At 50.8% G+C, this 26,601-nt stretch overlaps 1 protein-coding gene across 2 annotated transcripts in view; it reads right to left on the reverse strand.

Annotated features, from left to right (window-relative positions):
- GALNT18 (polypeptide N-acetylgalactosaminyltransferase 18) overlaps nt 1-26,601 on the reverse strand; it is a 340,317-nt gene that overhangs the window by 157,344 nt on the left and 156,372 nt on the right. For both annotated transcript variants that reach the window (XM_082683098.1, XM_082683099.1), the window contains exon 2: nt 11,637-11,829. In XM_082683098.1, the coding sequence (XP_082539224.1) occupies nt 11,637-11,829 (193 nt within the window). The remainder of the gene's footprint in view (nt 1-11,636; nt 11,830-26,601) is intronic.

Here is a 26,601-nt window from a genome sequence, read left to right on the forward strand (position 1 = left end):
GATCTGCTTATAAAGCACATTTATATCAAGAGCTTCAGTGCCACCGTTGCCTGTGAGAGGCAGGGAAGCAGTGGCCAAGTAAGCGAGGCCAACCCCGGTTCCTGGAGGCCGGGTACCACCCTGGGCAGCGGCCAGAAGCCTCTGTGTGGCATCGGCGGATTCTCGCCTCCCTATGTCCGTGGCAAGTCTACAAGCTCCCAGTCTGTCAGGGTGATAACTCATGAGGAGGCTGCTTGACCGGGGGTGGGAGGAGTGGGTAGACCTCTTCCAGGATGAAGATCAAAGTCGAATGTGAACTGAGGCTTCCTGCTAGTGCAGGGATCACCAGATCCAACTATGCCAGGGTGCTTGGAACCAAGACAGCACCTTCCTGGACCAAGCAGCAGCACAGCAGACAGGTGACACTCTGAGATCCCCTGACTGTCCCCAGCCTCTCTTTCTTCCCAGCCTTCTCCCCGGAGGCCCTCCCCTGCAGTGGTGGTCAGCACCATTAACTACCTAGAACATAAAGCCTGGGACAGAGCCTGGTCCCAGGGTCAGCACTGCCCTCTTGGTCCTTCAAGATGTGAGTGTCCTCACCCTAGCCTTCCTCCTCCTACCTGTACCCACAGGACATGCTTGCTCCTCCTCTGACCTCACTTGGGTGCACTGCTGGCTTCTTCTAGAACTTTCCAGGTGAAACAGGCTCCCAGGCTTGCCTGCATTCAGTCTGCTGGACTTAATGAAACCCACGGATGAGGGCAACGAGGAGCTTTTCATTGAGCATGAGGATAGTTAAGATTTTCACTCCCTCTGGCTGGCACCTCTACTCCCATGATGTCTACAGCTAAAGGACTGTGTGGTGCCTGCTACCTTTACTGTCCACAGACCCTGTACAGAATATGGAGAAATTATAATAGTAAGAATTTCCAGTTTCTGAGTGCTCACGATTTGCCATATACCATGCTAAGAGATGTAAGGATATTTTTACTTCTCCCCACCTTTTATTCCTTCCTCCCATCCTGTATGGCAAACACCATTATCCCTGTTATACAGATGAGGAAAACAGGGCTAAGATAGTAAGGTATTTGCCAGAGCGTAAATCTGAGCTCCTCTGTCTCCAAAGCCTGTACTCAGAGTCCCTGCTAAACTAGGTCTGTATCTTCCTTCCCACTCTCACCCAGAGATGCGTCTGGCAAAACAATGGTGTTGTGACAAGCCAGAGACCTGGTGGGGCTGGGGGGGGGGGCAAAAGAGATGTCACTCTGGGCTGCTGACTCTGATGAAAGGTGGAGAGGATGCCGTGTGCCCAATGTATGCAAGGACGATAAAGTACTGTTGGGCACCCGAAGCCTGAAGCTCCTCCTGGTGCATTGTCCTCATTGGGATAAACAATCCCTATGACTCCTTGTGTAAAGGGGTCTGAGTCTTCTGTCCCATGGCCTCATCATTTGCCCACTACTGGGGGACCAGAGACTGATTCCTGAGCTCCATGTAGCTACCAACAGCATGGCCATCGGCATACAGGGCAGCCTGGCCCACGAGCTGTGTGTGGCCAGATCTGGCAATCATGAAGGAGGACCAGCGACACGGCCCAGGCCTCTCTTGTGGGAAGGTTGAACGTGAGATGATACCCCAGAAGGTAGGAAAGGAGTCTGGGGCAGTAGCAATGATGGGGTTGGAACAGGACAGGTCAGGGAGCTGGAGATACAGACGGTCATCATTAGAGACAGCGCTCGAACACGTGAGTCAGGAGGATGCCCCCCTCGTCCCCCCTCGTGGCTTCCGGTTGTGTGATGACGTGACCCAGCGTGAGCATCGGCCCACAAAGAACCCCACCGGTCTGTGGTTGCTGAATGAGCTCAGCTCCTTGCTCCGAGGGAACACACATGAGCCCCAGGAAGGAGCGGCCCGCTGTGATGCCTGGGCTGGCACGGAATCCCCCCTCAGACTCCCACGGCCTCCTCTGGCTCACTTGCACGTCACTTTCATGCCGTCGCAACATGTTTTTATGTGATCATTGAACAAACACCAGCATCTCTGCTAGCCTCTAAACTACACGAGGTCAAGACCACATCTGATTTACTCTCCGGGTATCGCGAGTACCTTGTGCCACACTCAGCACAGAGTAGAAACTCAGAAGCCCCGGATGTCTGGCTGAATGGACAAATGAATCAGTACTTGAATGGCGAACAGGAGAACTAATTCAGGCCCATGAAAGGCCTGTGGGTGGGAATTTCAGCGTGACCCGGCAGAGCAGCCATCCCTGAGCCGATCAGTAACTCCCTGACAGAACCCTGGATGACTTCTTCACACAAAAAGAGCTGCCGTAAAAAATCATTACAAACTTGGTGCCTGAGAACAACAGAAATGCATTATTTTACGAGGAAGGTACAAAGAGACTCGGTAACATGCAGGAGGTCAAGCAGTTTGTAAATGAGAGCCCGGGCCTCGCAACCCAAGTTTTAAACATGGCTCTGCCATCTACAGCAGAAGCTTCATCGGTTTGCCATGTTATCCGGTTTCTCTTATCCTCCCACACGCCAGCACGGTACATGGAGCCAGGCTGGGGATATCCAGAGGCTTCAGGGACCTGGCAAGATGCCACATCTGGCTCAGCTGTGGAAGAGATGGCGGACGTCTAAGAACTGGGAGCTTTAACTGTCTGCAAGGCGAGGGAAACAGGCCCGTCTGATCAGAAACCACAGATAGGTAAACTACTCAGTAGATGTGATCATCAAAGTGTCCGGCTTTCATCCAGAGGGAGAGCTTCTACAAACATCTTTCAGGTGATTATACCAATTTAGAGGAAAGGATCTGCTATATCAAATGTCGATTGTAAGTAGGACAAGAGGGAAAAGAGTCATTTGAAATGTAAACACCCGAGAGGAAGCAGGGAAACCATTTGTTCCTAAAACATCTTACTAGAAATCCAGGGGAAATGGAATCCCTGGGGCGACATGGACAACGGCCCGGGGAACAAGCCAGGTCAGGGACTGAGTGTCTCTGTGTGGTGAGTTTGTGGGTGAGCAGATCAGGCCCGTGGTAAGGAGAAACTGCAGTGTGGGGAGGTGGGCCCCAGGTCAGAAAAAAGAGGATGGGGCATCTTTGCTCTCCATCAGACCTGGCTCCGGCCTCCTCCCCAGAACTCTGGGGCTGGAGCGAAATCCCTCTATTTGACCCACCTGGCCCACCTCTCCCCTAGTGCCAGTGCCGATGGCCTGTCCCTTATGGCTTCTTGTCCACACAGCTGTCTGCTGGGTACTTAAAGTCATGGTCATGTCCCCCCCAAGCCCTCCCTGTTACAGATCCAAGACCCAGATGACACATATAACAAAAAGTTAAATAGCAGTTACTCTGTGTCAGGCAGTGTTCTAAATATTACCATCGCTACTTTGTACATAGGAAAATCAAGGCATAGAGAGGCTGGGGAACGAGCTGGAGCTGAACCAGCTTGCACCAGTACTCCATAATGTAAGCAGAAACTGCATCTGTTTGTCATGTTCCCCACTTTCTCTCTTGGCTCCTTCTCCTCTGTACATACTCATTTCCCTCTATCCCTTGAAATCCAATTCTGCATTTGCCATCTGAGTGGCAAAATAGACAAAACTATCACCTCCCCCTGTAAAGACATTATATTTCTATTAATACAGCTCTAGATTATATTATCTTTAAGAACAGCCCACATGATCCTCTTGGCCCATAACAAGCTTCACATTAAGAACTGTTTTCAGAACTGTTTTCCCTCAAGGGATTTAGGAAAGGAGGGTGACCCCACCCCCAACTGTGCGTGGTTAACATTTTCAGTACTATAGCAGAATCACTATGAAGGTTTTCCCCCCTTTGTTTGGAGGATACTGTCATGGAGGACACATCTACAGATCTCTGGGTCACCTCCATAGGCCACGATCCCAAACCAGAAAAGGTCATCCGAGCTGGAGAGGGTAAGGGTGATAAGGCAGTGTCCTAAAGACACAAGACCCAGCTCAACATACTTGCTCTGCCACATACCACCTGTGGGAACTTGAGTAAATTTCTCAACTTGACAAATTCTCAGTATTCTTTTATAGGAAACAGGAATAATAATAACGACCTCCAAGAGACGGGAGGATGAAGTGAAATTAGAAAATACACATTAAGCAGTCAGCCCAGCATGGGGCACACAGTAAGTGAGGCAGTGGCGGGTCTTAGTCAAAATCATTAGCCCCTGGGTAGCAACTCTCACATGGTCCAGCGATCAGGATCCCAGCTGCTCCCCCTAAAACCATCTCCTTTGTCCCCCGGGGCCAGTGCGTAATTTGGGGGGCCCAGAGCAAAGGGAAAAGATGGTGGTATTCACAGATTATTCTGAGTTTTAGCCCAGTGACGACAGAGCTTTGAAACCAAGCATAGGGCCTCTCCAGCCTCCCCAGGATCCTGTGAGACAGGCTGCACACTGCGTGAGTTTCCTAACACTAATACTGCTGCTGCAAGAAAGCACTACACACCTGGTGGCTTAGAACCACACACATTTATTATCCTGCCGTTCTGGGGGTCCGAAGTCTGACACGGGCCTCACATGGCAAAAATCACAGTGTTGGCAGCACTGCGTTCCTTTCTGGAGGCTCACGGTGATCATCGGTTTTCCTGCGTTTTCCCAGTATCTAAAGCTTGCTCACATGCCTTGGTTTACGGCTCTTTCCTGTCTTCAAGGCCAACAATGGTTGGTGGAGGGCTGATCCCTCTGCCCTCCCGCTGGCCTGACTCTTCTGCCTCTCTCTTCCACTTGTAAGTGCCCTGTGATTACACGAGGCCCATCCCAATAATCCAGGATAATCTCTTTATTTTAAAAGCAGCTGACGAAGGACCTTAATTCCATCTGCAACCTTGATTCTCCTTTGCTATGTACTAGACCATAGTCATAGATTCCAGGGATTAGAACATGTGTGCCCTTGGGAGACAGTTACTCTGTCTACTCTATATAGCCAGCCAGACCTGCCAGCCCACCAAGTCAGAGATTTCTGCTATGTGTCTGTACCCCAAGGACCCTACAGCCCTCCAATCCATTCAGGCAAACCTGTGGCCACACCCCAGTGGTGGCAGCAAATACCCAGTCACCTTGGATGGACTCTAACCTGCTCCTAGGGGGCCAGAACCCCTGGCTCCAGGCTGCATTCTTTCTCTGCTATAATCCCATTCCAGATCTTTCTGCTTGGATATTCACACAGGACCTCTCTGGTTCAGGAATAGGGCTAGGGTGTGTGTGTGTTTGTGTATGCGTACATGCACACACCCATCCCAGTTGCTCCATCCTGGGGCTGCAGAAAATAGTCTAACCCCCACCCTTAGTCCTCCCCCCATGCCTTGGTCTCAAGCTTGAGCCCCCTAGTCCCTAGTCAAGCCAAAAGCCAGTCCACCCTACCCCCTGTAGGGGAGGGACAAGGACCTCTGGGGACACTGGAAAGCAAGAGGACATGATCACTGACAGACTCAGGAGGGTCTCCCGGTGAGAGGCAGGAATAGAACCTGCCAAGGCTCTGCCCTGAACTACCTTGGAGGTAGGCCTTAGAGTTGCCATGGCAACTTAAAGCCTTGAAGCTTACCACCTGGAGCTCCCTTTCTCCTACCCACACCCAAATGCCCACTAGCTCAGGCACTTGTCCCTTACACTTTCTGCAGCTCCTGCTCAGGAATACCACTGCCCAAAGGAAAAAATGAGGCATGCACCTGTTGTTGTGAAACCATGGGCTCCCATATGCCACCTGCTCGACCTGCTGCCGCTGGCTGGGGGCCTGCCTGTACCTTCCTGCCCTGAGCTGGTGAATGGCTTCAAATGCCCATGATCCTCCTCCCCCACAATCACAACTCATCTTCTCAGTGGTCCCCCAAAGATGCTGCCTCCATCCTCTCTTTCCATCCTACCCGTAGACACCATCCTGATCGCTTTCTTCCTTATGATTAAAAAAAAAAAAAAAAAAAAAGCTTCATCTGCATGCAGTAAAAATCCACAGATCTTAAGTGAATTTGATGAGTTTTGACAAATGTAATCCACACCCCAATAATACTTGCTTTTCCCCTCTTCTCTTTTCAGCCCTTGTGGGTTATTTGGGAGCCTACAGACAAGGAGGAAGAGGATGGGTCCTCTGTGTGCTCAAGCGCACTGGGAGAGCCACAGGAACGTTCGGAATTTGCATCTGGGGGTGGGAGAGACGGGGCCTACTTCAGCCAGCCTGACATGCAGCTTCTCTCTCCCTCAGTCCTGAGGCCTGGGTGTCTTGGCAATATAGAAAGCAAAAAGGCAAATCTCTGCCCATATCTGGCAAAGACCTCTCCTGGGGTGACAACCAGGGGGATCACCAGAGGAAGACACCACTGTCCATTCTCCCCTGAGTCTTTTCACCTGGGTGATGCTTGTTAAAACAATGAAGGGAGAATGAATGGCATTTTGATTTCCCTCAAAGCCAGCTGTCCTGGAGCCTTGAGGAAATCTGTCCTTTCTCTGCACAGACTTAAGAATCCAGAAGAGGCTAATAAAACTGACACGTTTCTGGTTCCTCTGTCCTCCCTTCCCCAGGGAAGGGCCATCATAACTAGTAAAAGGAGGCTCCTTGCAGATGTCTCTCCAGATCCGTCCTCCCTGTTACGGAGGGCACAGAAGAACAGGGCTTCCATGAGCCATCCAAGTCCAGCCCTGACTTACTCCAAACCTACAAGAATGGATCTTTTGCAAGGAATCCAGGAGATGGTCTGCAAGCTTTCGGACCCCCTGTCCTGCGTCTCCCACCACCTTCCATATGGATTCCTGCTATGGTGTAAACCCCTCGAGGTTTCTCTGTCTGGTGCTTTCCTGGGTGCCTGGCATACACTTGGAGCTCAATACATGTTTGTGGGATGAATAAATTAATAAATCCTAGCAAGCAGCTGGGTGGACTTTTCTGCTTCTGGTGACGTCTCCTGCTGTGTATAAGGCCCTGGGTGTAGAAAGGTCCCTTCAGCCAGATGATGAAAGTGGGTCAGATTGCCTCTTTTGGCACCAAGAAAGGAGACAAAATAAGGGGCCAGCCAGAGATGATGGAAAAGAGGGTGGAGCGGGATTTGGAACACCCATTTCCCAGTCCAGGAATGAAGCCAAGCATAACGTCAGGGTTAGCACTTGGAAGAGCAAACCCAAGAATACAAAGAGCAAAGTGCAAAATCCAAGGACACCTCCAGGAGAAGTCCTCAAGGACACTGAGAATGAAGCAGGATCCACTTGACCGGACTCTTCTGGAGACTGTCCTCAGCACAGTGCTTCTTCTCCAGATGCTAGCCACCCCCACCCATCCTGCCCATATCCTAACGTTACCTGCAGCAAAGACATCATCCTCAGCCTTGATAATGGGCTTTATGTTCGCCACAACAGTTTTTCCAGCACTCAGAGACTTTCCCAACTCAGACGCACCAATCGGCCTGTGCTACATACTGATAAAGCAGTTCCCATCCCCATTAGAGTGCCACCAATGGACACTCCAAGGCAGTAAGCATGGTGGCAGTTACAAACACAAATTCTATTGCCAGACTACCTGGGCTCAAACCCCGGCCCTGCCACTAGCAGTCTTGCGCAGAGGTTATAGTCTCTCCGTGCCTCAGTTTCCTCTTTGGTAAAATGGGAACAAATAATAATACTGTCAGATAATACGAAATATATATATTGGTCCCTGCCCCTGGTTTCTGCTAATAGTTGGTCTTTGGTCTTTGATCCCAGTTCCTGACACAGAGATCCTAAAACCCTTGTCATTTCCTGAGTGACAGGAGTGTCTGACACAGAGCTCCGAAGTCCCTTGGAATTTCCTGGGTGATGGGAGTATCTTTGGATCTAATGAGGTGATTCTCAATGGGCCCTGAATGAAGGCCGGTCACCAGAAAGACCTAGCTATGATTCAAAGTCTGGAACTTTCGGCCTCACCTCCGACACAAATCTCTGGACAGAGGAAAGGGGCTGGAAAGTGAGTTAATAATCCATCGTGCCTACATGATGAAGCCTCCATGCAGATCCTCAAAGCATTGGGTTTAGAGAGTTTCCAGATTGCTTCCATGAAGATCCTATACCCCCAGTACATGGGGAGAGAAGCTCCTGTGCCGGGGACCCTCCCAGGCCTCATATATATCTCCTCATCAGACTGCTCATCTGTGTCCTGTATTATGTCCTTTGGAATCCACTGCTAAGTATAAGCATTTCCCTCAGTTCTGTGCCACTGCTAGCAAATGACTGAACTCCAGGACAGGTGGTGGGGACCTCCCTTTAGAGCCGGACAGAAGCACAGGTGACAACTGAGACTAGTGACCGGCCTCTGGAGAGGGGACAGTGTCGTGGGACTGAGCCCATAGCTGGTGGGACTGACACTAACTGCTGGTAGGTAGTGCTAGAACCAAATTGAATTGTAGGGCCCCCAGCTAAGGTCACAGACGTGGCTGGTATGAAAAGCCCCAGAGAGCTGGGCTCAGAGGGACTGTAAGTAGGACAGTCAAGAACAGTGTGTGATTCCCAGACGAGTCCCTATTCCAGAAGGTTACTGCAAGGCGTCAAATAGTTAACAGAAATCAAGTGCCAAATGTGTCCCAGCAAACATGGCTCAGGCTACAGAAATGTTTGCCAGTGTAATTTGGAATGGGATGATAGTAAAGACTTTGAAAAAATGTTTCCAAAATGAGTGAAACAGGATAAGCTAGGAAGCAATGACCTTGTTACAACACAGGAATGTTTTTAGTGAAATTAACAGACAAAGAGAGGCCCTGTTTCAGCTAAGCACACCCTCGTTTTTGAGTGGTTCACCAACAGCTCTCTGATCTTGGGTGTGTGTCTGGCATGGGATCTGAAGTAGAACTGGATAGAGCTTTCCAAGTCCATGTGCAAAGAGAAACTGCATCCTTAACGCCCCTGCAGAGAACATGGGTGGAGGCTCACAGGGAGGGCTCAGCTCTGCCTTCTATCAGAGATGCCATTTTTCCTTCTATGAAAAGTCACCTTGCTCCACGGCGGTGCAGGGGGGCAGGAAGCTCTATAAACTGCAGCTCTGTGTGGAGGGAAGTTCTCTCTGTTACGATTATTGCTCAGAATTCTGCCCACCTGGAGTCCTTTAGAGATTCTTTGTCCACAAACTCAGGAAGCCCAGTTTTGGACCCTCTACCCGCCGCCTGAAATGTGCTACCTCCGGAGAGTGCTTGCAAGGGAGGCCTGCCCTTCTGAGAAAGGCCACGTGGCCTCAGTCCCCTCCACCCTTCACCCTCCTGTTTCTCTCCCAGGGAAGTGAGGAGGAACAATGACAGGGCACATCTCTCAATGAAGAGTTAAGGGGCTCTGGCGTCGGTTGGCTCTGCGGACAGCTGCGGGCCACCCTCAAAGGCCAGGATTTGACATCTGGACACATGAGGTCGGGTCTCAGCTTAGCTACATATCCAGCTGTGTGAGCTCAGACACAGCACTTGTTCCTCAGTTTCCCTAACTCTGAATGGGAAGAATGTGCCAGCCCCTTCCCCACCTCTGCTGCCGGTGGGTGTGGTCCAGGTGGGAAGGGCATTCTCAGAGCATCAAGCCCTGTGTAAATACCAGTCATTGCTATAGTCATGTTGCGTCTGTAAGATCCACCATTTCCAGAGCTTCCTTCTTAGTTCCCCTTTAATTTGGAAGAAACCTGCCTGAGCTTGACGTGAGAGCTGGTTGCAAAGTCTGCAGCTCCTGTGCCAGCCAAGATCAAGGCCAAGGCCCCTGAGAGAGCCCCGGGGTCCCAATTCCTCTGATGATCCTTTTCTGGAGCCTGTAGGTTCTGCCCATATCAGACCTGGATCTCTGCAGCCCCAGGCATGGTCTCTGCAGCACTCCCAGGGGGCTGAGAGCCTGGGGCACTGAGATAAAGTCACCCTCGGGATGCGCCCAGAAGCCAATTCCATCCCAACACCTGTGTACTGCCATCATGGTCCATGCTACCACTACCTCTCACCGGGATAAGCAGAAGCCTCCTATCTGGTCTCCCTGCCCTCCTAGGCCCTTTCACTCTGTTCTCAACACAGGAGCCACGGGGACCTTTGAAAATGCCAAGCACTTCCCTTTGTTTCCCATCTCATAGAGTATATGCACACCCTGTGCAGCAGCCTATAAAGCCCTTTGCCTGCGATTCTCAACCTGGGCTGCTCCCTGGAATCACCTGAGAGCCCTAAACAATACAGATACAGAGGGCCAGCTCTAGAAACTCCGACCTAATTGGTCTAGGGTGTGGCCCTGGCATCATGATTATTCTAAAGTTCCCTAGGAGTTCAATGTGCAGCCAAGTTTGAGAACCACTGCCCTACTTGACCTGCTTCCTGTGGCCCCTCTGACTTCATCTCCAACTACCACCCCTTCTTGCTTGCTCCATTCCAGCTGCATGGGCCTCCTTTTTCAAACATGCCATGCACACTTCTACCTCAGGACCTTTGTACTTGCTGGGCCCTCCACCTAGAAAATTTCCCCCCAGGTGTCCATGTGGCTCGCTTTCTCATCTCTTCGGGATGTTTGCTCAAATGTCACCTTCTTAGTGAGGGCATTTCTGACCACCCCACTAAAAATTCAACCACTCCTCCTATCCCAGGAAGTCCCTACTTCACTCTCCAACTATTTCTATTCTATTTCTTCATAGCATCTGCTACCATGTAACAAGCTACATATTTTACTTCTCTGTTTTCTTTATTATGTGTCCCGGCCTATCTAGAATGTAAGCTCTGTGAGGGCAAGGATTCCCATCTGTTTTGTTCACTGCTCTTTCCCTGCGCCTCGACTTTGCTGGCATATATAATTATCAGTAAATATCCTTTAAATGAATATATACTCTTCTAGCCCTTGTATGTCCTCAGCTGCTCTTTTGTCCCTAGAGCCCAGCCAAGTTCTCCTTGGGCCAGGAAAAACCATTCTCAATGACATAGTATACAGCATGAGCTCAGTAAGTATCTATGGGACTGAACTGAACTTTTCTCCCTAAAACAACATAGCCTCCAAACCCAGCAGCAAGATCTTTCCTGAAAAAGATCTTTATATCTGTCTTCTAGATATAAGCTCACTGTAGTTTGCAGCTTTAAGAAAAATTTAAAAATAAGGAGAAAGAGGGGGAAAGAAGGTTTGGGGGGGAGCTCACAAAAGTTAATGAGATTTTCTCAGCTATGGTACGTGCCCACACTTTTAATAATTAGGAGTAATAAAAATTCTAAGTGAACCTTAAAGGAACATCTTCTGTAACAAAGAGAAAAGTCAAGACAGACTTCTGTGTCGGGTGTAATGACTTGTTAGCCCTGGAAGATGGATATACTTTAAATACTAATTTATAGAAAAAAAAATAATTGTTCATAAAAATGCAACTAATTGGGTTAAAAAGACTTATTAACAGGAACACCAGATGACTCTAGAGCCCGTAAGGAATAAATTACATTATTAATCCTCAACATCTCTCATGGAAAAAGCCTTCCCCCTGCTTAGCAGATGGAGAAACTGAGGCTCTGGGAGGAGGAGGAGAGTGACTTGCCCCATGAAGGCCGAGGGCACAGACCCTGGCTGACGCAGGAGAGGGACCCAGGAGTCTGAATGCCTTGTTCTGACCCTGTTCCTGGCACCATGGTGACCCCCATCTCCCCACAGGCAGGTCGACATGGGCCCAGCCACTGACTCTGCTCACCCACTGGGTCTGAGGTCAGGCAGGGGCCGGTCGAGGGGCAGGCGGTCACTGAGGTAGGCATTATAGCCGTAGTACTGGAACTGCTTCAGGGCCACACGCCGGCCTTCAGGGCTGAGCTCCTGGCCCCAGTGTGCAAACAGAGAGGAGTCTGTGAAAGGCTCAGCTTCTGCCTCCTCAGGCTTGGCGGGAGCCTCTGGAGAAAGAAGGGACAAGGAGACAGTGGGTCAGAGTGCACCCCTGCAAATGCCATGACAACCCCTCCCCCTCCCTTACCATCACCTTGGGTAAAACAATCTTATCCCCGTATTTGGGGGCTTTGGTGAAGATAATCCATAATCTTCATGCTTCCTCAAACTCATTTATCCATCCATCCATCCATCCATCCATCCCACAACCATTAGGCACATGGGATATAGAAGTACATCCTACAGGGTCTACCGAGAGGTTGACGGATATGATGCCCATGCTCCATGGCGTCAAGTCAGAACGCCCTCCTTTCCTCACCAGAGATGCTAGCCCTAGCCCTCAAATGGGCTTCCATTTCTCTTTGCCAAGATCGCACCCCCACTCCCTGCCAGTCCGGAGCCTGCTCTATACCCAGGTCCCCTCACTGGACTTCCTGCCCGCCCACCTTCCTCTCCATTGTCTGGTCTGCTGTGAGTGGCCTGGCCCAGCCAAGTGCCATTCATCTGGCTCCAAGGACCCCCAACCAGACTGCCTTCTGGGGCTTCCAGGCTGTGCCTACCAGAACAAGGAATCAGTGGTACAGAGTCACCCACGCACTCTGGACATTGTTCTCTGGACCCCTAGTAGATCTGTAGGTAGGGACAGCCCCAAACCAGGTCATGAGCTCATGGTTTCCCTGGAGTTTTCTAAGAAAATGAAGGGGACATTATTACCTATAAGAGCGGAAGCTTTGGATTCCACACAGACATGGATTCAAATAAATCCCTGCTCCACCATTCACTGGCTATAGTGCCACAAGCAAACACTCAACCTCTCTGCATCTTGCTTCCCATTTGGAGTGCAGGTATGCTAATACCAACCCTGCCGCCCCCCACCTCCCAGAATCTGAGAGGATCACATAAATAATGTACATACAGCACTTGGGCCAGCATATGACTCAGAAAGCTACACAATACATGGTACCTGGCATAGTGCCTAGCCAGGGGAGCCTGGCCAGTCATTTGAGTCTCTCTTTTATGGGGGCAGCAGGCAGGTCTTGCCAGGACATAGGCTGATGGGCCAGAACTTTGGAATTCTTTCTGAGAGACAGGTAGTCAAGGTCAGAAATCAGAGAAATCGGAGAGAGATGCCAAGGCCACTAGATGGTACCCTTCAAGCTCATAACATGATGTAAGTGAGAGATGGTGCTAGAAGCCTGGAATGAACCAGAGACCAGAAGAAGCAGAAGCAGGTTAGGGACAGAAGACACAGGCTTGGAACACTGCCAATGTCCCCTCAGTTGTCCATAAGAAGCCTGTGGGTATTATATGACACACATCTATGCCAGGAGTCCGGCAAGGACCCAAGGTTCCCGGGTCTCCCAGGTTGGAAAGCTCAGTGCTGCAGACAGCTCTTACTCCCCTCTTCCTCATGGAGGACTCTTGTGAGAACCAATCTGGGAGAGGGGAAGAGGACTTCCAACACCCAGGATCCTCCCACTGTGGAAGGGATGCCCTGGGGGATGAAGCCTCTTTCAGTGCAGGTGCACGAAGGCTGTCATTGAGAGAAGGGGACTTTTGTGACTCCCCACAAATTAGAAAGTCCTTGATTCTGAGGCAGAGCAAGTACGCCGATGGCAGAGACTTTAGTGAGAGAGATGCCCAAAGATGTGTCATCGGGGCTGGAACACCCAGGCAGGGGGTAAAGCTGTGGAGGCACCTCACCTCTCCTGACCTGACTCACTCATAAGGAAGCAAAGCAGGGGACAGTCAGTCCAGGGAGCCCTGTCTCCCAAGGCGGCAGTCCTGACCAACTACACCACACTGGGTCCATGTGGCAATGGGCTGGGACACCCATGAGTTCACAGATAGACATGGCAGACCGATTTTCCTTAAAGGGATGGAAGGAACTCAGCTATACAATAGATGAGGACTGAATAAGGAGTAAAATGCAAACCACGTAGCATTTCTATGACCAAACAAGAAATGTGGTGGTCACCTAAGGTTCCATCCCAGAACCCGGGGCACACTTGTTGCCGCCTCCGAGGCATGTGTGAAGGGAGGCCCAGGGCTCAGGTGATCGTAAAGGCCCTTGCTATCTCTCAGATGTATGAGGTGTTCATTTGGAATGCTGGGGGGTGGTAAAAATCTAAATCAGTGAGCCAACGGAATCATATAATATTTAAAAGAAATGGAGTTTTACTGCTCTCACATACCTACCTAAATGGATATTACCAAGTCAAATGAGATCAGTTAATGAAAAAATTATGATTCACAATTAGACCTGTGTTGCATAAAAATGTATTATAAACATATTCAAGTCCGGGGTTCTACCATATGCTCCCTTCGTTTTGCTCAGCATAGGGATAAACCACAACAAACCAGAAATCCGTGGGTCTTGAATGAGAAATCAGGGGCAAGGCAATGCAAGAAGTCCTCTCTGTTGAATTCCTGCCCAGAGCCAAGCACCGTGCTGGCCCGATGTCTTTACCTAAAGTTATCTCTGTCTTGCTCACAGGTGTGGACTCCATGAGGGGAGGTTGACTTCTGTCTCATTCCCTGCTGTGCCCCCAGCCCAGGACACATCTCTTGTGAGGGCCTCCATAAATGATTTCATTTAATTAATTCATTCATTTTTGGAAGCAGAGAAAGTTTCATTATCACAAGGACAGCCCATTGGGAACGTTGGCTCTCATTCCCAAAGCTGCATTGCCCGCTGAAGCTGAGGGAAAGCTTATGTATGTTTGGGGAAAGAGGGGAATATGTTGGGGGGGGGTGTGAAGAAACCTCGAGAAGGCAGGCCTTCAAAGCTCTGGAGCTCTGCATTTTTCTGGAAAATGAAGCACCTGGAATGCTCATGTATATCAGTTAATTTGAAGACAAATGTGTCTCTCAACTCCCCATTAGGATTCTATGATCACTGGGTAAACAGGGAGTAGGGGTAAAAAACAAAGTTAATGATTGATCGAGCATGAGGTTCAGGGGTGCACAAAATATCATTAGTAGGGAATAAAACGCGACCTGGGGCTAAGGTAGTAAAGCGACTAATACATATAGTTCTGCTCTTGCTCTCGAAACAAGTCCAGGAACCACACGTCTGGCCTCCGTTTTTAGAATTGTGAGGTCTATTTTCCACATGTGTTTAGGTCTGCTCAGCTTCCTCTTGTTCATTTTCCATAAACCATTTTAAATAAGTTAGTTGAGAAGCACCCTGTTGTGGTTAGTTATTAGGCATGAAGAAACCAAACGAAAAGGTTAAAGGACCAAGCCGAGGTCACCCAGTTTGTCAGGGGGCATTGGCAAAAGGGCTGACTTCCTCTCAGCTTTACATTTTTCCCTCCATACCACAAATGGCAAACGCTAGTCTGAGGGCCAAATCTGGCCCACCACGTTATTTTATAAATAAGGCTTTACTGGAAAACTGCCTCAATCATGGGCTTACGTATCATCTACAGCTGCTTTAGACCTCCAAGGGCCGAGTCAAGTATGTGCAACAGAGCCCACGCGGCCTGAAAAATCGAAAATACTTAACCATCTGGTCCTTTACGAAAACGCGCGATGACCCCCTGCTCTACCTTACTTGTGACATCCGGAGGACTGGTTAAGAGGACTGGTTATCCGAATCTGGGTTTTACACTCCAGATCTACCATTTGCTGGTTTAGTCTAGCTTACCGGAACCTATTTCCCCAGCCAGAAAATGTGGTCAATAATATTAGTACCTTTCTCATAGAGCATGTGTACATATTTGATAAGATGTTCCACGTACGGAACTTAGCACAGGGCCTGGCACGTCGTGAATGCTCCTGAGGAACCACAGAGACCCACAGCCCCACCAGAGTGCCCTTCTCCCAACACCTCTTGAGTTCAGATGGGGAAGATAAATGGTCCTGTCCTGAGGTCCCCAGCTCTGAAAGATGTTGCTGTCTATCTCCCAGAGGAAGGGTTTCCACATCCACTGACAAGTGGCCTACCCTTAGCTGGGCCTTGACCCAACAACTCCCTTCTCTCTCTAGTAAGAAAGCAGCCCGACATGGTCATCAGCAAAGGAGGCTCGTCTTTGACATGATGGTGTGACAGGCAAACAGGCTCCAGGGAAATGCCAAGGCCGGGGGTCCAGGGGCAATTGCCAGGGTCCAGGGGCATCTGGACACATCTGGTGACGGACCAGACAAGGACTGTCTGTCACCCAGGGAGGAGGCACTTGTCAGGAGCAGACTTGGGCTCTACTGAAGTATAGCATTTCCTACTGGGGTCCAGACCTATCTGGGCACACCTGACCAACCGAGGGGCACTCAGAAGAAGTGTATCTCCAGATGGCTGAGAGTTGCCCAAGGATAGCTCACTCGTGGCTGAGATTAAGCAGGGCACAGTGAACACAGCCTGGACCACAGCCAGAGTTGAGAGGTTCTGAATACAACCCAGATCCTCTAACCCCTGTCCGTTTCTCACCCAGCCTGGGTGCTCGTCTGGGTCCCAGGGAGAACAGGCCAGGAGCGAACACTGAAAGGCCCTTCCTTCCACTAGACAGACACACAGCCCCTGTGTAATGCTTAGTCAGGGAGGCATTCCCCCGAATTCCCTCGCTATGAGCTCTGTGGCATGGGGAGGCGGGAGCCCCGTGGGACATGGCAGCGGGGGGACACTGCCATGCTATGCCCCTCTTTGCACCATACCTCCAACAGCTGTCTCCTCAGCATGAAAGACCGAGGTCCTTCACTTAGTCCCTGACACAGAGAAGGCCTTACAAGGCTCCTGGTGATCAAGACCCTGAGAGCTCACCCCCTCCCCCTGCCCCCTTGTCTTCTCTACTCCAACCACACTGGCCCCTCACCAGACTCACCACATACCTCAGGGCCTTTGCTCTTGTGCTTTTGTCTACACCCCGTGGCTAGCTCCCCTCACTTCCTTTACCTCTTTCCTCAGAAGTCATTTTCTCAGTAAAGCCTTTTCTAAACATTCGATCTCCGAGTTCCCTCTGCACCCACTGAAGTCCTTTTTCTATTTGTCTTGCTTGTTGTCTTTCCTGACTCAAACGTGAGCTCCGTGAAGTCAGGGATTTGCGCTGTTCTCTGAGGAACCTCCAGTGCTTAGAACAGTGCCCGTTCTGGCAGGTGCTTAATGAGCATCAGGAAGATGAATGGAGTAGCAGCAGCAAGACGGAAGAGGAATCAGTGAGCCCCCGATCCGTTAGGGATTCCCCACGTCCTCAGAGGGAGCTGAAAGGGGCTTAGAGTCCCGTGTCGGCAAGCAGGAACATGAAGCCCGGAAAGGGCGGGCAAAGTCCAGCTGTGGGCAGTTAATTTCCTACTTAGGTCACTTACACACAGCCTTTTGAGATGATTGGTATGCTCTTAGAAGCTTCTCGGGGAGTCCCATGGAATGTGGTCATTGGTAGCCAACCCCTGCCCCTCTCTCAGGACTCTTTGGCAAATCTCTTACATCAAAGAATTACCTGGAATTTCGCCCAAGCATCCAGATCAGGACAGTGCATGGAGGAACCACCCCAAAAAGCAAGGAGAGAAGAGAGAAAAAGAAGGAGGGAGAAAAGGCTGTGTGTTTCTTGCCTCTTCCTCTTTCTACGCTCACCTGGAAGAACTCAGAATTAGGAAGACCACAGGAAGGCTCCAAAGTCCCAGAAACCCAGGTGCAGGGCACAGAGAAGTTGTAAGACCCAGAGTCTTCAGAAAACTAACCTAAGATGTCTTCAGGGAGTATCTGACTCAAACCACAGAGTCTCAGAGAGACTGAGAGTAAGGTCAGGTGTTCCCATTTTTCCCCAAAGTTCCTGCAGACGTGTGGCTGCCAGCCTTCCTCCTGAGCTCTCCTCCACCCCCCACACTACAGCTCAGTCTCTAAGGTGCTTGCTAGAGAAATCCCTGTCAACCAACTCAGGGGGAGGATTCCCCTGAAGGGTCACTAATCACTCCACCTTTTGAAGAGAAAAGGCACATTTTATGGGTACGTGCAAAGCATGACATTTCTGATGCTGAGAAGAGAGGCTGACTTCTTCCTCCTCTTTGACATCTCTCGGAGGAACCTGCCCTTTGCTTTGTAGGCACCCCCTGCCCTCTGGCCCAGAAACAACCATTTCTGCTCATTCCTAGAATGCCCTTCTCGGCCAGCATCTGGAAACTGCTGCTCGGTGGCTTTAACCCGAGGGGCTCCCCATGGTGGCACCTCCTCCACTGCTGGGTTTTGGGAGTCACTGTCCAAAGGAGTTAACTCTTCTTATCAGACAATCACCCAATACGCAAGCAAGTTTACTGTGTGTCGGGCCTATTGCTGGTCACTGGAAATATAAAAAGCACTCAGACTCCGTGCCCGTCCTCAAGCAGCATCCAGCCTAGCGGAAAAGCCGGTTGAACAGAGAACGTGATCAATGTTTGGATCCAGCATGGATAACATGCCACTGGGTTTCCTGGAGAGGGAAGACGTGCATGCAGGGAAGGCTTCCCGGAGGAGAGGATGCTCAAGCTAGAGATGAAGAGTAAGTGAGAGTCCCAGGCTCACTCTGGAGAAGGACACCCCTAGGGCCAGACCAACAGGAGCAAAGATGCAGAAGCAGGAGAGGGCACAGTGTGGGGCTCCAGGCGTCTGCACAGACAGCTCTTCACAGATGAAACCAGAGAAGCACGAGAGCTGCTGGGGCCTCGGGAGGTCGGGGAGGGCAGGATGTCTGGTGGATCCATAATGCAAACTGCAAGTCTGAACGGCCAGGATTGGCCATATCATTTAGAAATAGCTTCTGAAATGATAAGCACGTAGACAGATAGTAATGCCAAAGCCCAACACGTTAACCATCACCCAAGGACTGTCTCGAGTGGCAAGATGCATTATTTGAGGTCCAGGGAGGAGGGAAACTGCAGGCCGATCTTGCGTGTCCACTGCCATCCCTCTGCCCCTTGAGCTGACCCCGTATGCCCTGTAGCCCCGTTCCATCATACGGCCCCCGCCAGGAGGGGAGGCCAGGCCGGCACCGTGGCCTATGATGATCACAGGCCATCACTGTGGTCTATCCTTCCTATCACAGAGAAGAGGAAACCGCAGCCCAGAGACCTATCCCAAGCCGCCCTCCACGTTGCGAGCCAAGACACACTGGTTTGACGACTAGAAACTTCAGGCCCCGGGAGACTTCTCAGCCGGTCTGCACTGGTTCGCTGCAACGTCCAACTACCGGAATACTTCCTCAGCAATGGTAGGCAGCTGCCGCCCAGAGCCCCTGCGGGTGGTCTTGCCACCCCGGCTGCTCTGGCTCTCTTCTTGGAGGACTCCAGGTCTTCCCACCAGCCAGCAGCGACGAGGTGCACACCTTGCCTGGCCAGCAGACCCAGGACCTTGCCCCACACTGCAGCAAGCATGCATGCCCGTGCCTCGCCAGTTAAGGGTATTTTGAGTATCACCTGCTCTGAACCCTTCCTGGGAGGCTCCCTATGAATAAGCACACCAGAGAACTTTCACTCGGCTCATCAACTTCTCCATGTTAATGCCCAGTTCTCATTGTGCATGATCTGTTTTCTGGAAAGTTCTACCCATGATCACATGGGGCATCGGGAAATGCCACATTAGGGTCTCAGAGATATGCCCACAGTGCCCCACATGCAGCCCACTAATGAGAGCAGAGAATTAGAGGTCCCTGTCCTGACAGCCTCCATGCTAACTCGGGCAGACAGGAGGAAAACAGGGCAGGAAAGCAGCTTGCGAGGCTTTGGGCAATGAATGCAACAAAGGCTTCAAGCCCTGGGGGTTGTATCCCGGCACGCTTGCCAGGCACAAGGAGCACATCTGGACACTCTGCCCGGGCCTTCAAGGCTCGTGAATCCACTGATGCTGGAAGCGGGAAGAACAGTTGCATGAGGGCGGCTGCCAGGGTGAGCAGCCCAGACAAGGGCCTGCCCAGCTGCTTTTGGTCCAGGGTCTTGGCAGAGCCGAGACCACACAACGGATGGAAAGAAAATGGGTTGGGAGTGAAACAGACCTGTACTGCTTCCCGGCCCCAGCCACGTCTGAGGGCCTGCCTCCTCCAGGACCACACTGCTTGCGATTCCCACCTTCTGAGGCTGAGCCACTCGGCCGGCCCCTGCTGCACACTCACCAACGCTCTGAGACGCTGCTAGCTCTTTGGAGAAGCTAAAGCCCAGACCTCTCCCTAAGCAAGAACCCAAGACACATCCCTGCTCCCTGGATTTATCCTAAAATAGCAATAGAAGGGGTCACATGGCACAGTGGCTGCTGGAGGCCAAAGGGGCCTGGAGCTCCCACTGCAGGGGCTGGTCAAAGCCCGCCAAGGGGCAGATAGGGTCCCCGGGAACTGAGCTCACATCACTTAAGACCCCTTAGCCCGTTGCCCACACGGAGCCATGTCTTCCCTGGAAGCAGCAGGTCTGCTTCCGAACCCTCCCTTCGGGTACCTTTAGGGGTGTCTTTGCAGGAAAGCGGCAGAGCCTTCTTGCTGCTTGTGGTGTTTTACTCAATTTGTCATATACTCCTCTTTCCTGTAGAGTTGAGCAGGCCGTGGAGAGTGCATGGGGAGGGGGCCTAGCTTCTGCACTGCAGTCAGTCCTCTAGCTACTGCTATTTCTGCTTCTGCCTCAGGCCATGCTCAAAGCCAAAGCTCTGGGTGTTTGGTGCTGAGATCCAGAACCCAGTAATGAGGAGGAAGGGAGAAAGCAGGACAGACCGGCGGGCCTGTGTCCCTGGTAGCTGCCTGCTGTGGGCCCTAGAACCTGTGTATAAAGTCCAGCTGGCCCTCCTCCTGGAGTGTTCTGGAGATCCTTCTCTCCCCGCTCCTGGGGAGCTCTTCACTCTCTGTGGACCAGACCTGCAGCCTGGCCCCGCCAGCCTCCAGCCTCTCCTATGAAATGGAGCAGCCTGCCAAGGTGCTGTGTGGAGTCACTGTGGGGTCAGCTTTTAGAAGGATGAAGGCTAAGCATTAAATAATGGAGTGGGCCTTGCCGAATAGCCCAGATAAGAACTCTTAAAGGATGCTTCCTTTTCTTCCACCTCATTTATTTTTTTAACAGCTTTATTGGGGTGTAATTTATATACCATAAAATTCACCCATTTCAAATGTACAATTCAGTGATTTTTAGAAAAATTTTCTTCTATGCTTGAGATGCCTTGTTGCCTGTTTTATTGGGGGCTAAAAAGAAGAGGCTAATTGAATAACCAGAAATGTACATTTTTCTTGTCGGCTCTCAGTAAACTCTTGCCTGCTGGCTGCCCAGTGAGAAGTCACCGTTATTCCTACTAAAGAGCCTGGTGCTTGCGCCCCGCTCGAGCAGCCCAGGCCGGTCCCACCGAGGCCTACTGCTGCAACACTACTGTTGAGTCTGGGTTTCCAATGCTACACAGGGATGGATGTCACCCTGAATGGCAGGTCACTCTGGGCTGCCTCCAGCTTGTCTTCTGCTCTGTCGTCCCCACAGCCCAGGACGTGTATCTCCCTTCCCTCACCTTGCAGCATCCAGCCTGGAGATCCAGCCAGCCTCTGTGCCCAGGGCCCCAGCCACAGTGAGACACTGAGAAGTTGTGGGAAAGAGCGGACGGAGAAGCAGGAGGTCTCAGCCAGCTCTCACCTCCAACACTAGGCAAATCTGCTATACTTTAGGCCCCCTTCCTCATCTGGGCTGTAAGATAGACCCAGTGTTTGGGTTTTATTTGGGGGGAAAAAAAAAAAAAAGCATCATTGTGGTGCTTTACTTATCCTGGAAAAGCAAGACTCTGCCTCTAATGGGGCTCCCAGGGGGAAATTTTCAGACTTTTTAAAAACACCCTTTGATATGCTAAGGACCCTGATAATAAGGAAATAAAATATTCTGCATAAGGTATTTCCCCTCTCTGTGTTTCTAGAGGTGCTTTACAATTCGAACTAAAGGTCTTTTGCCAGCAGCCCTCACAATTAGGCTTTCTCTTCCAGGGATCCTCAGAACCCCTAAGAGAAAGAAGTGAAATCTGACAAGGGAAAGCTCGGAACTAATCAGAAGAAAGAAGCCCTGACAGTCTCAGGTCTGACACCATTAAAATCTCTTGCACAACAACTTTATTCACTGAGGCAAAGGCAGTTCTGGGAGAGCTTCCTCCAACACCCGAAGGGTGTTGGGAAAGAGCAAGACTCCCTCAGAAGGCTTCAGGTCCAGGTAGGAGGGCTTCCTGCAGGGACTCTGGGGTGGGCTCTGCCCTTGAGCATCTGGCTGACCTTGGTCAAGCTCGGGAGAATTTCTGAACTTGTGCTTGCTCCTCTGTCCCATGGGGACAATGGTATCTACCACTAGTTCACTGCTAGCTCGCCACTAGCTCACCGCAGATATGAAATGCAGAGGGGCCCAGCAATAAAGTGGGAGTGGATTAGCTTCCTGCGGCCAGGACGCCTGCGTGGTCTAAGGGGCTGCGCCCAGGATCAGTTTCCTGCGGGTGTTGTGACAGATGAGCACGAATGGAGTGGTGGGAGACAACATAAATGTATTATCTTGCAGTGCTGGAGACCCAGCGGGCTGATGGGGTTTCTTGGAGATAAAATCAAGGCGTTGGCACAGCTGTATTCCTTTCCAAATGTTCTAAGGGGGAATCCATTTCCCTGGATTTTTGAATCTTTGAATCCTCTCCAGCTTCTAGAAGCCACCCACATTCCATGGCTCATGGCCCTCTTGGTCCAAGGCCAATGCCAACGACGATGGCTTGTGTCCACTTCACGTGGCACTGCTCTGGCTTTCTCTTCTGATCCCCTCTTCCACGTCTAAGGAGCCTGAGATTGCCTCGGGCCCACCTGGATCATCGAGGATGCTTTCCCTGAAGTCAGCTGACAACCACCTCCATTCCATCTGCAACTTTAATTCCCCGCTGCCATGGAGGGTAATAAATTCACAGGTCCCAGAGATTAGCATGTACACACCTTTTGGCGGGGGGTGGTCATTTTTCTGCCTGCCTACTCTTTAATAAGAGTGCCATCACTGTGGGTTTTGCCATCAATAAAAAGATAATTCTCATACTTTGCCCTCGGAGCTATAGGGAGGCAAAGGAATGACAGTAATATTTGTTGAGCATCAAGAGTGTCCCAGCACTGCTCTCACACAGCATCCTCTCGTGCCTGACACTCCTGTGACACTGCACTCAGGGATAAGACTGGGGCTATCAGGCCAGGTTCTCCAAAGGAGCAGATGCACATGAACGTAGCAGGTGGCCATGAGCTGTGCAGGGTCCTCATCCCTGACCTTGAAGCCACCTTGGCCCTGCCTCCCTCACACCCCAGCTAATGAACAACAAAGGAGAGTTGCAGACGGTGCAAAGCGAGTCCTGTGACCATCATCATTCTGCCCCTGGTTCTTCTCCACTTGCTCTGATTGAACTATCGCAGTTTCCAACTGGCTCCTGACCATTGGCCTTGCCTCCCACTGTTGTGCTTTGGCCTAGGAATTGGCATTTGGCTACCCAATTCTCTGGGCTTTCAAAACTCTCTAAAAGCTGTAGTTCTATTGTTTTGGGAAGGGAGGTAGAAGAGGGGGATCTCCTCTGAAAATCTGATGAAACCTGGTAATACGCACCAGAAAATGCACATTGACACACACAGAGAAAAATCTGCCTTCAATTTCATGGGAGCCACGAGTGGGTAGCATGATGGAAAGCAGGGGTTGGCAAACTTTTTTCTGTAAAGACCAGTAGTAAATATTTCAGGCTTATGGGTCACGTGGTCTCAGTCATAACTACTCAGCTCTGCTGTGTACGGAGAAAGCATAGCCCTAGAGGCTGGGTAAATGAGTGGGTGTGGCTGTGTTCCAAGAAACCACCTGATAAAAGCAGGCAGCAGGTCAGATGTGGCCTGTGGGCTAAAGTCTGCCTGTTCCTGGTGTAGCTGGAGCCCAGACTATGAATCCTGCCCCTCCACCTACTAGACAGATGAGTCTTAACTGCTCTGTGCCTCAGTTTCCTCACTTGTAAATGATGATAACAATTCCTGCTTCTTAGGGTTGTAGTAAGAAAAGTAGGAGTTAATCTGCATCAAGCCCTCACCAGTAAGCTCAGTGAAATATCAGCTAGGGTCTGTCTGCTGGTCAAAGCCTCCACCTCCTAGAAGCTGGCTTTGATATAGCTCTCTAGCTACTCTCAGTCAGCTCCAGCCAGGAAGGACAAAATGTAGTTATGATTCTGGATGTCCAAATCCCTGCAAACAAGATGCTGGGCAAGGCCAGGGACAGAGAAATCAGGCCCCAAGCCCTGCAGGGGCTGGCAATGGTTAGGGAAAGCAGCCCCAGACAGGTGGGATAGGATTCAGGAAGGTGGCAAGTCCTAACAAAGAACTAGAGAATGAGCTGGGGGTCTAGGGAGAAGCACCATTTTTTGTCTGGGCTGACATGGCCAGTGAGGAATGGGATTTCGTTGGATCTGGGAGATACTGTATGCCGATCTCTCACAGCCAGACAGAGCCCATGCTGTCTCTGGAGCTGAGCCTGCACAGGGCAGGGTCTGGGCCTCGGTGTGGTCGAGCTCTACACTGAGAGGGCCCAGCAGGCTGGGGCAGCCAGAGCTCAGTACCTATGTGCACACACTCATGGAAATCCAAGAGGACGTGATTCGCAATTATGCAGAATGGAACCTTCCATTAAAGGTCCGAGTCTTTGTGCTCCAAGCCAACCACATAAAGAACATGTGAAAAACTCAGTTTAAGGAGTGACAAATGTGTGTATCTTAGGAACCAGGATTTATAGGTGCCATTATGAGCTACTTTAAAATAACCCTTTAAACCTAGAGTTCTGCCTAGGAGATATAATGAACTCTGAAGCACATGCCATCATTTTTTTCCCCCTGAGAGCTGACAGCTTGGAGTTGAGCACCCAGACTTCTAAATATACACCTCACTGTTCACACATAAAACACAGTGTTTCCACACATCAATTTCTTGGAATGAACTAGCAGGTCGACCCTGATGATGTTCAAGTGGCATGCCTCTCCCGGCATGGATGTACCGATGGGAACACCTGGACTCGGCAGGGAGGAAACGTGGTGTCTAGCACTAGGACAGTCTGCAGCCTGACCCACGGGACGCCTGCAGTAGCCGCACCTCTGAGGTGCTGGGACAGCTTGGGGAGAAGTCCCGGCTTTGGGAAACCTGTAGCAGGAAGGAAGCTGGGAAGGGTGTATGTACCTGTCCTCTCGAATACTCCCTCCTCTCCAGCCTCAGCCTCTCCAGCCTCAGCCTTTCCATGGTACTCTGAAACCTACAGCATCATCCTTCTGGTCTTCGAGGAGCAGCCCCATGCTGGAATGCAGTGGCTCCCAATGTTAGTGAGCATCAGGTTTACCCAGAGGGCTGGTGAAATCACAGATTGTCTCTGGGCCCTCTCCCTGGAGGTGCTGACTCAGCAGGTGTGGGGTAGAACATGAGAATATGCATTTCTAGCAAGTTCCCAGGGGGTGCTGAGGCTGCTGTTTGGGGTCTCCTCTGGGAACCAGGCTGGAGCAGTGACTAGAGTCTCAGGTCTCCTTCCAGTCAGGCTCTGTGGCTCAGGCCCTCCATGAGTGGGCAAGTCCCCCCTTCTCTTTTGGCCTCAGTTTTCTCCTGGGTGAATGTGAAGGGTGGGGCTGGCAAGATGAATTCAGGTCCTAAAATGCGGTGATTCTAGGGTGTTTCAAATCACAGATTCTGGCTCACACAGGGACTGATGGCTTCCACTTAGAGGCAGAATGGTCAAAGGAACCCCTTATACCTCTAGCTCAACTCTTGTATCTTATAAATAAACAAAGTAAAGTCCAGAGAGGTTAAATGACTAGCCCAAGGTCACACAGATCAGTAGCAGCTGATTCTTAGACAGGGAAAGGAGAAAACGCCCCCAAAGGCCCTCATTCCCTGCTCAGGGCTCCCTCGAACCCTCACAAGGATTCTGCCACCAACTCAACCAACACGGATCTCCAGTACCTCGGAGGCAGCCAAATTTCAGAGTCTGAGTCTTGGTCAAACCAGTGAATCCCCCTACAGAGACCCCTCACCCATGCTGGTGTCTGGATCCAGATCTAGAGAAGCACCTGCAGCCCATATGTCAGGCCGGCACAAAGCTCCGAGGTGCTCTGCGGGTATGGACAGAGTGGACATTAATCATAAGGTCTAGGGATGATTAAACCAGGCTCCCAGAGGAGTGTAGCATTCCTGGTTTGCTGGGTTATCACCAGCTGTATCCTCTCACATGGGCACACAGAGCTACACACACACACACATACACACATACACACATACACACACACACACATACGCACACACACACACACAATCACAGAAGGTCACAGCAGCCTGTCCTGAAAACAGATTCCTCTAGTCCCAAGCCGCTGCTCACCACATACAGCAAGACCATTAAAAATGTGTCATTTCAAAGACAAGAGAACACTTTAAAAACAAACCTTCAAGAAGAAATATTACGGGGCTCCAGTCTGGTTAAACAGCCCCCATCTGAATCCTTCAGTGTAATTTACAGCAGAGAGGGATCTTCGGGGCTAGGGCGTTGCTGGGTTTGCTCTGTTCACAGGTTCCTGGGTTCCCCAGGCAATGGAGGTCCCGGGGCTAGTTGTGTCATCACTTCCAGCAGCTGTTGGCTTGCTGGGTATCTTTTCATTATTGTCCTCGGCCATAAATCTCCCAGCCCTGGCAGCTGTGCCTGTTTCTCAGTGAAGAGAAGTGGATTTGTCCTTCGAAAAAGTTAACATGTAGGCCCTCCCAAACCCAAGCCCCTGCAGGACCCAGAAAGGCTTTGAATCTGTGTCAAAGAGGCCATCAAAGGAAATAGGCCATTTTCAAACAAAATCCATTTCTTGAGCATGA

The sequence above is a fragment of the Mustela nivalis genome, assembly GCF_964662115.1.
Source record: "Mustela nivalis genome assembly, chromosome: 9".
Classification (NCBI taxonomy): Eukaryota; Metazoa; Chordata; class Mammalia; order Carnivora; family Mustelidae; genus Mustela; species Mustela nivalis.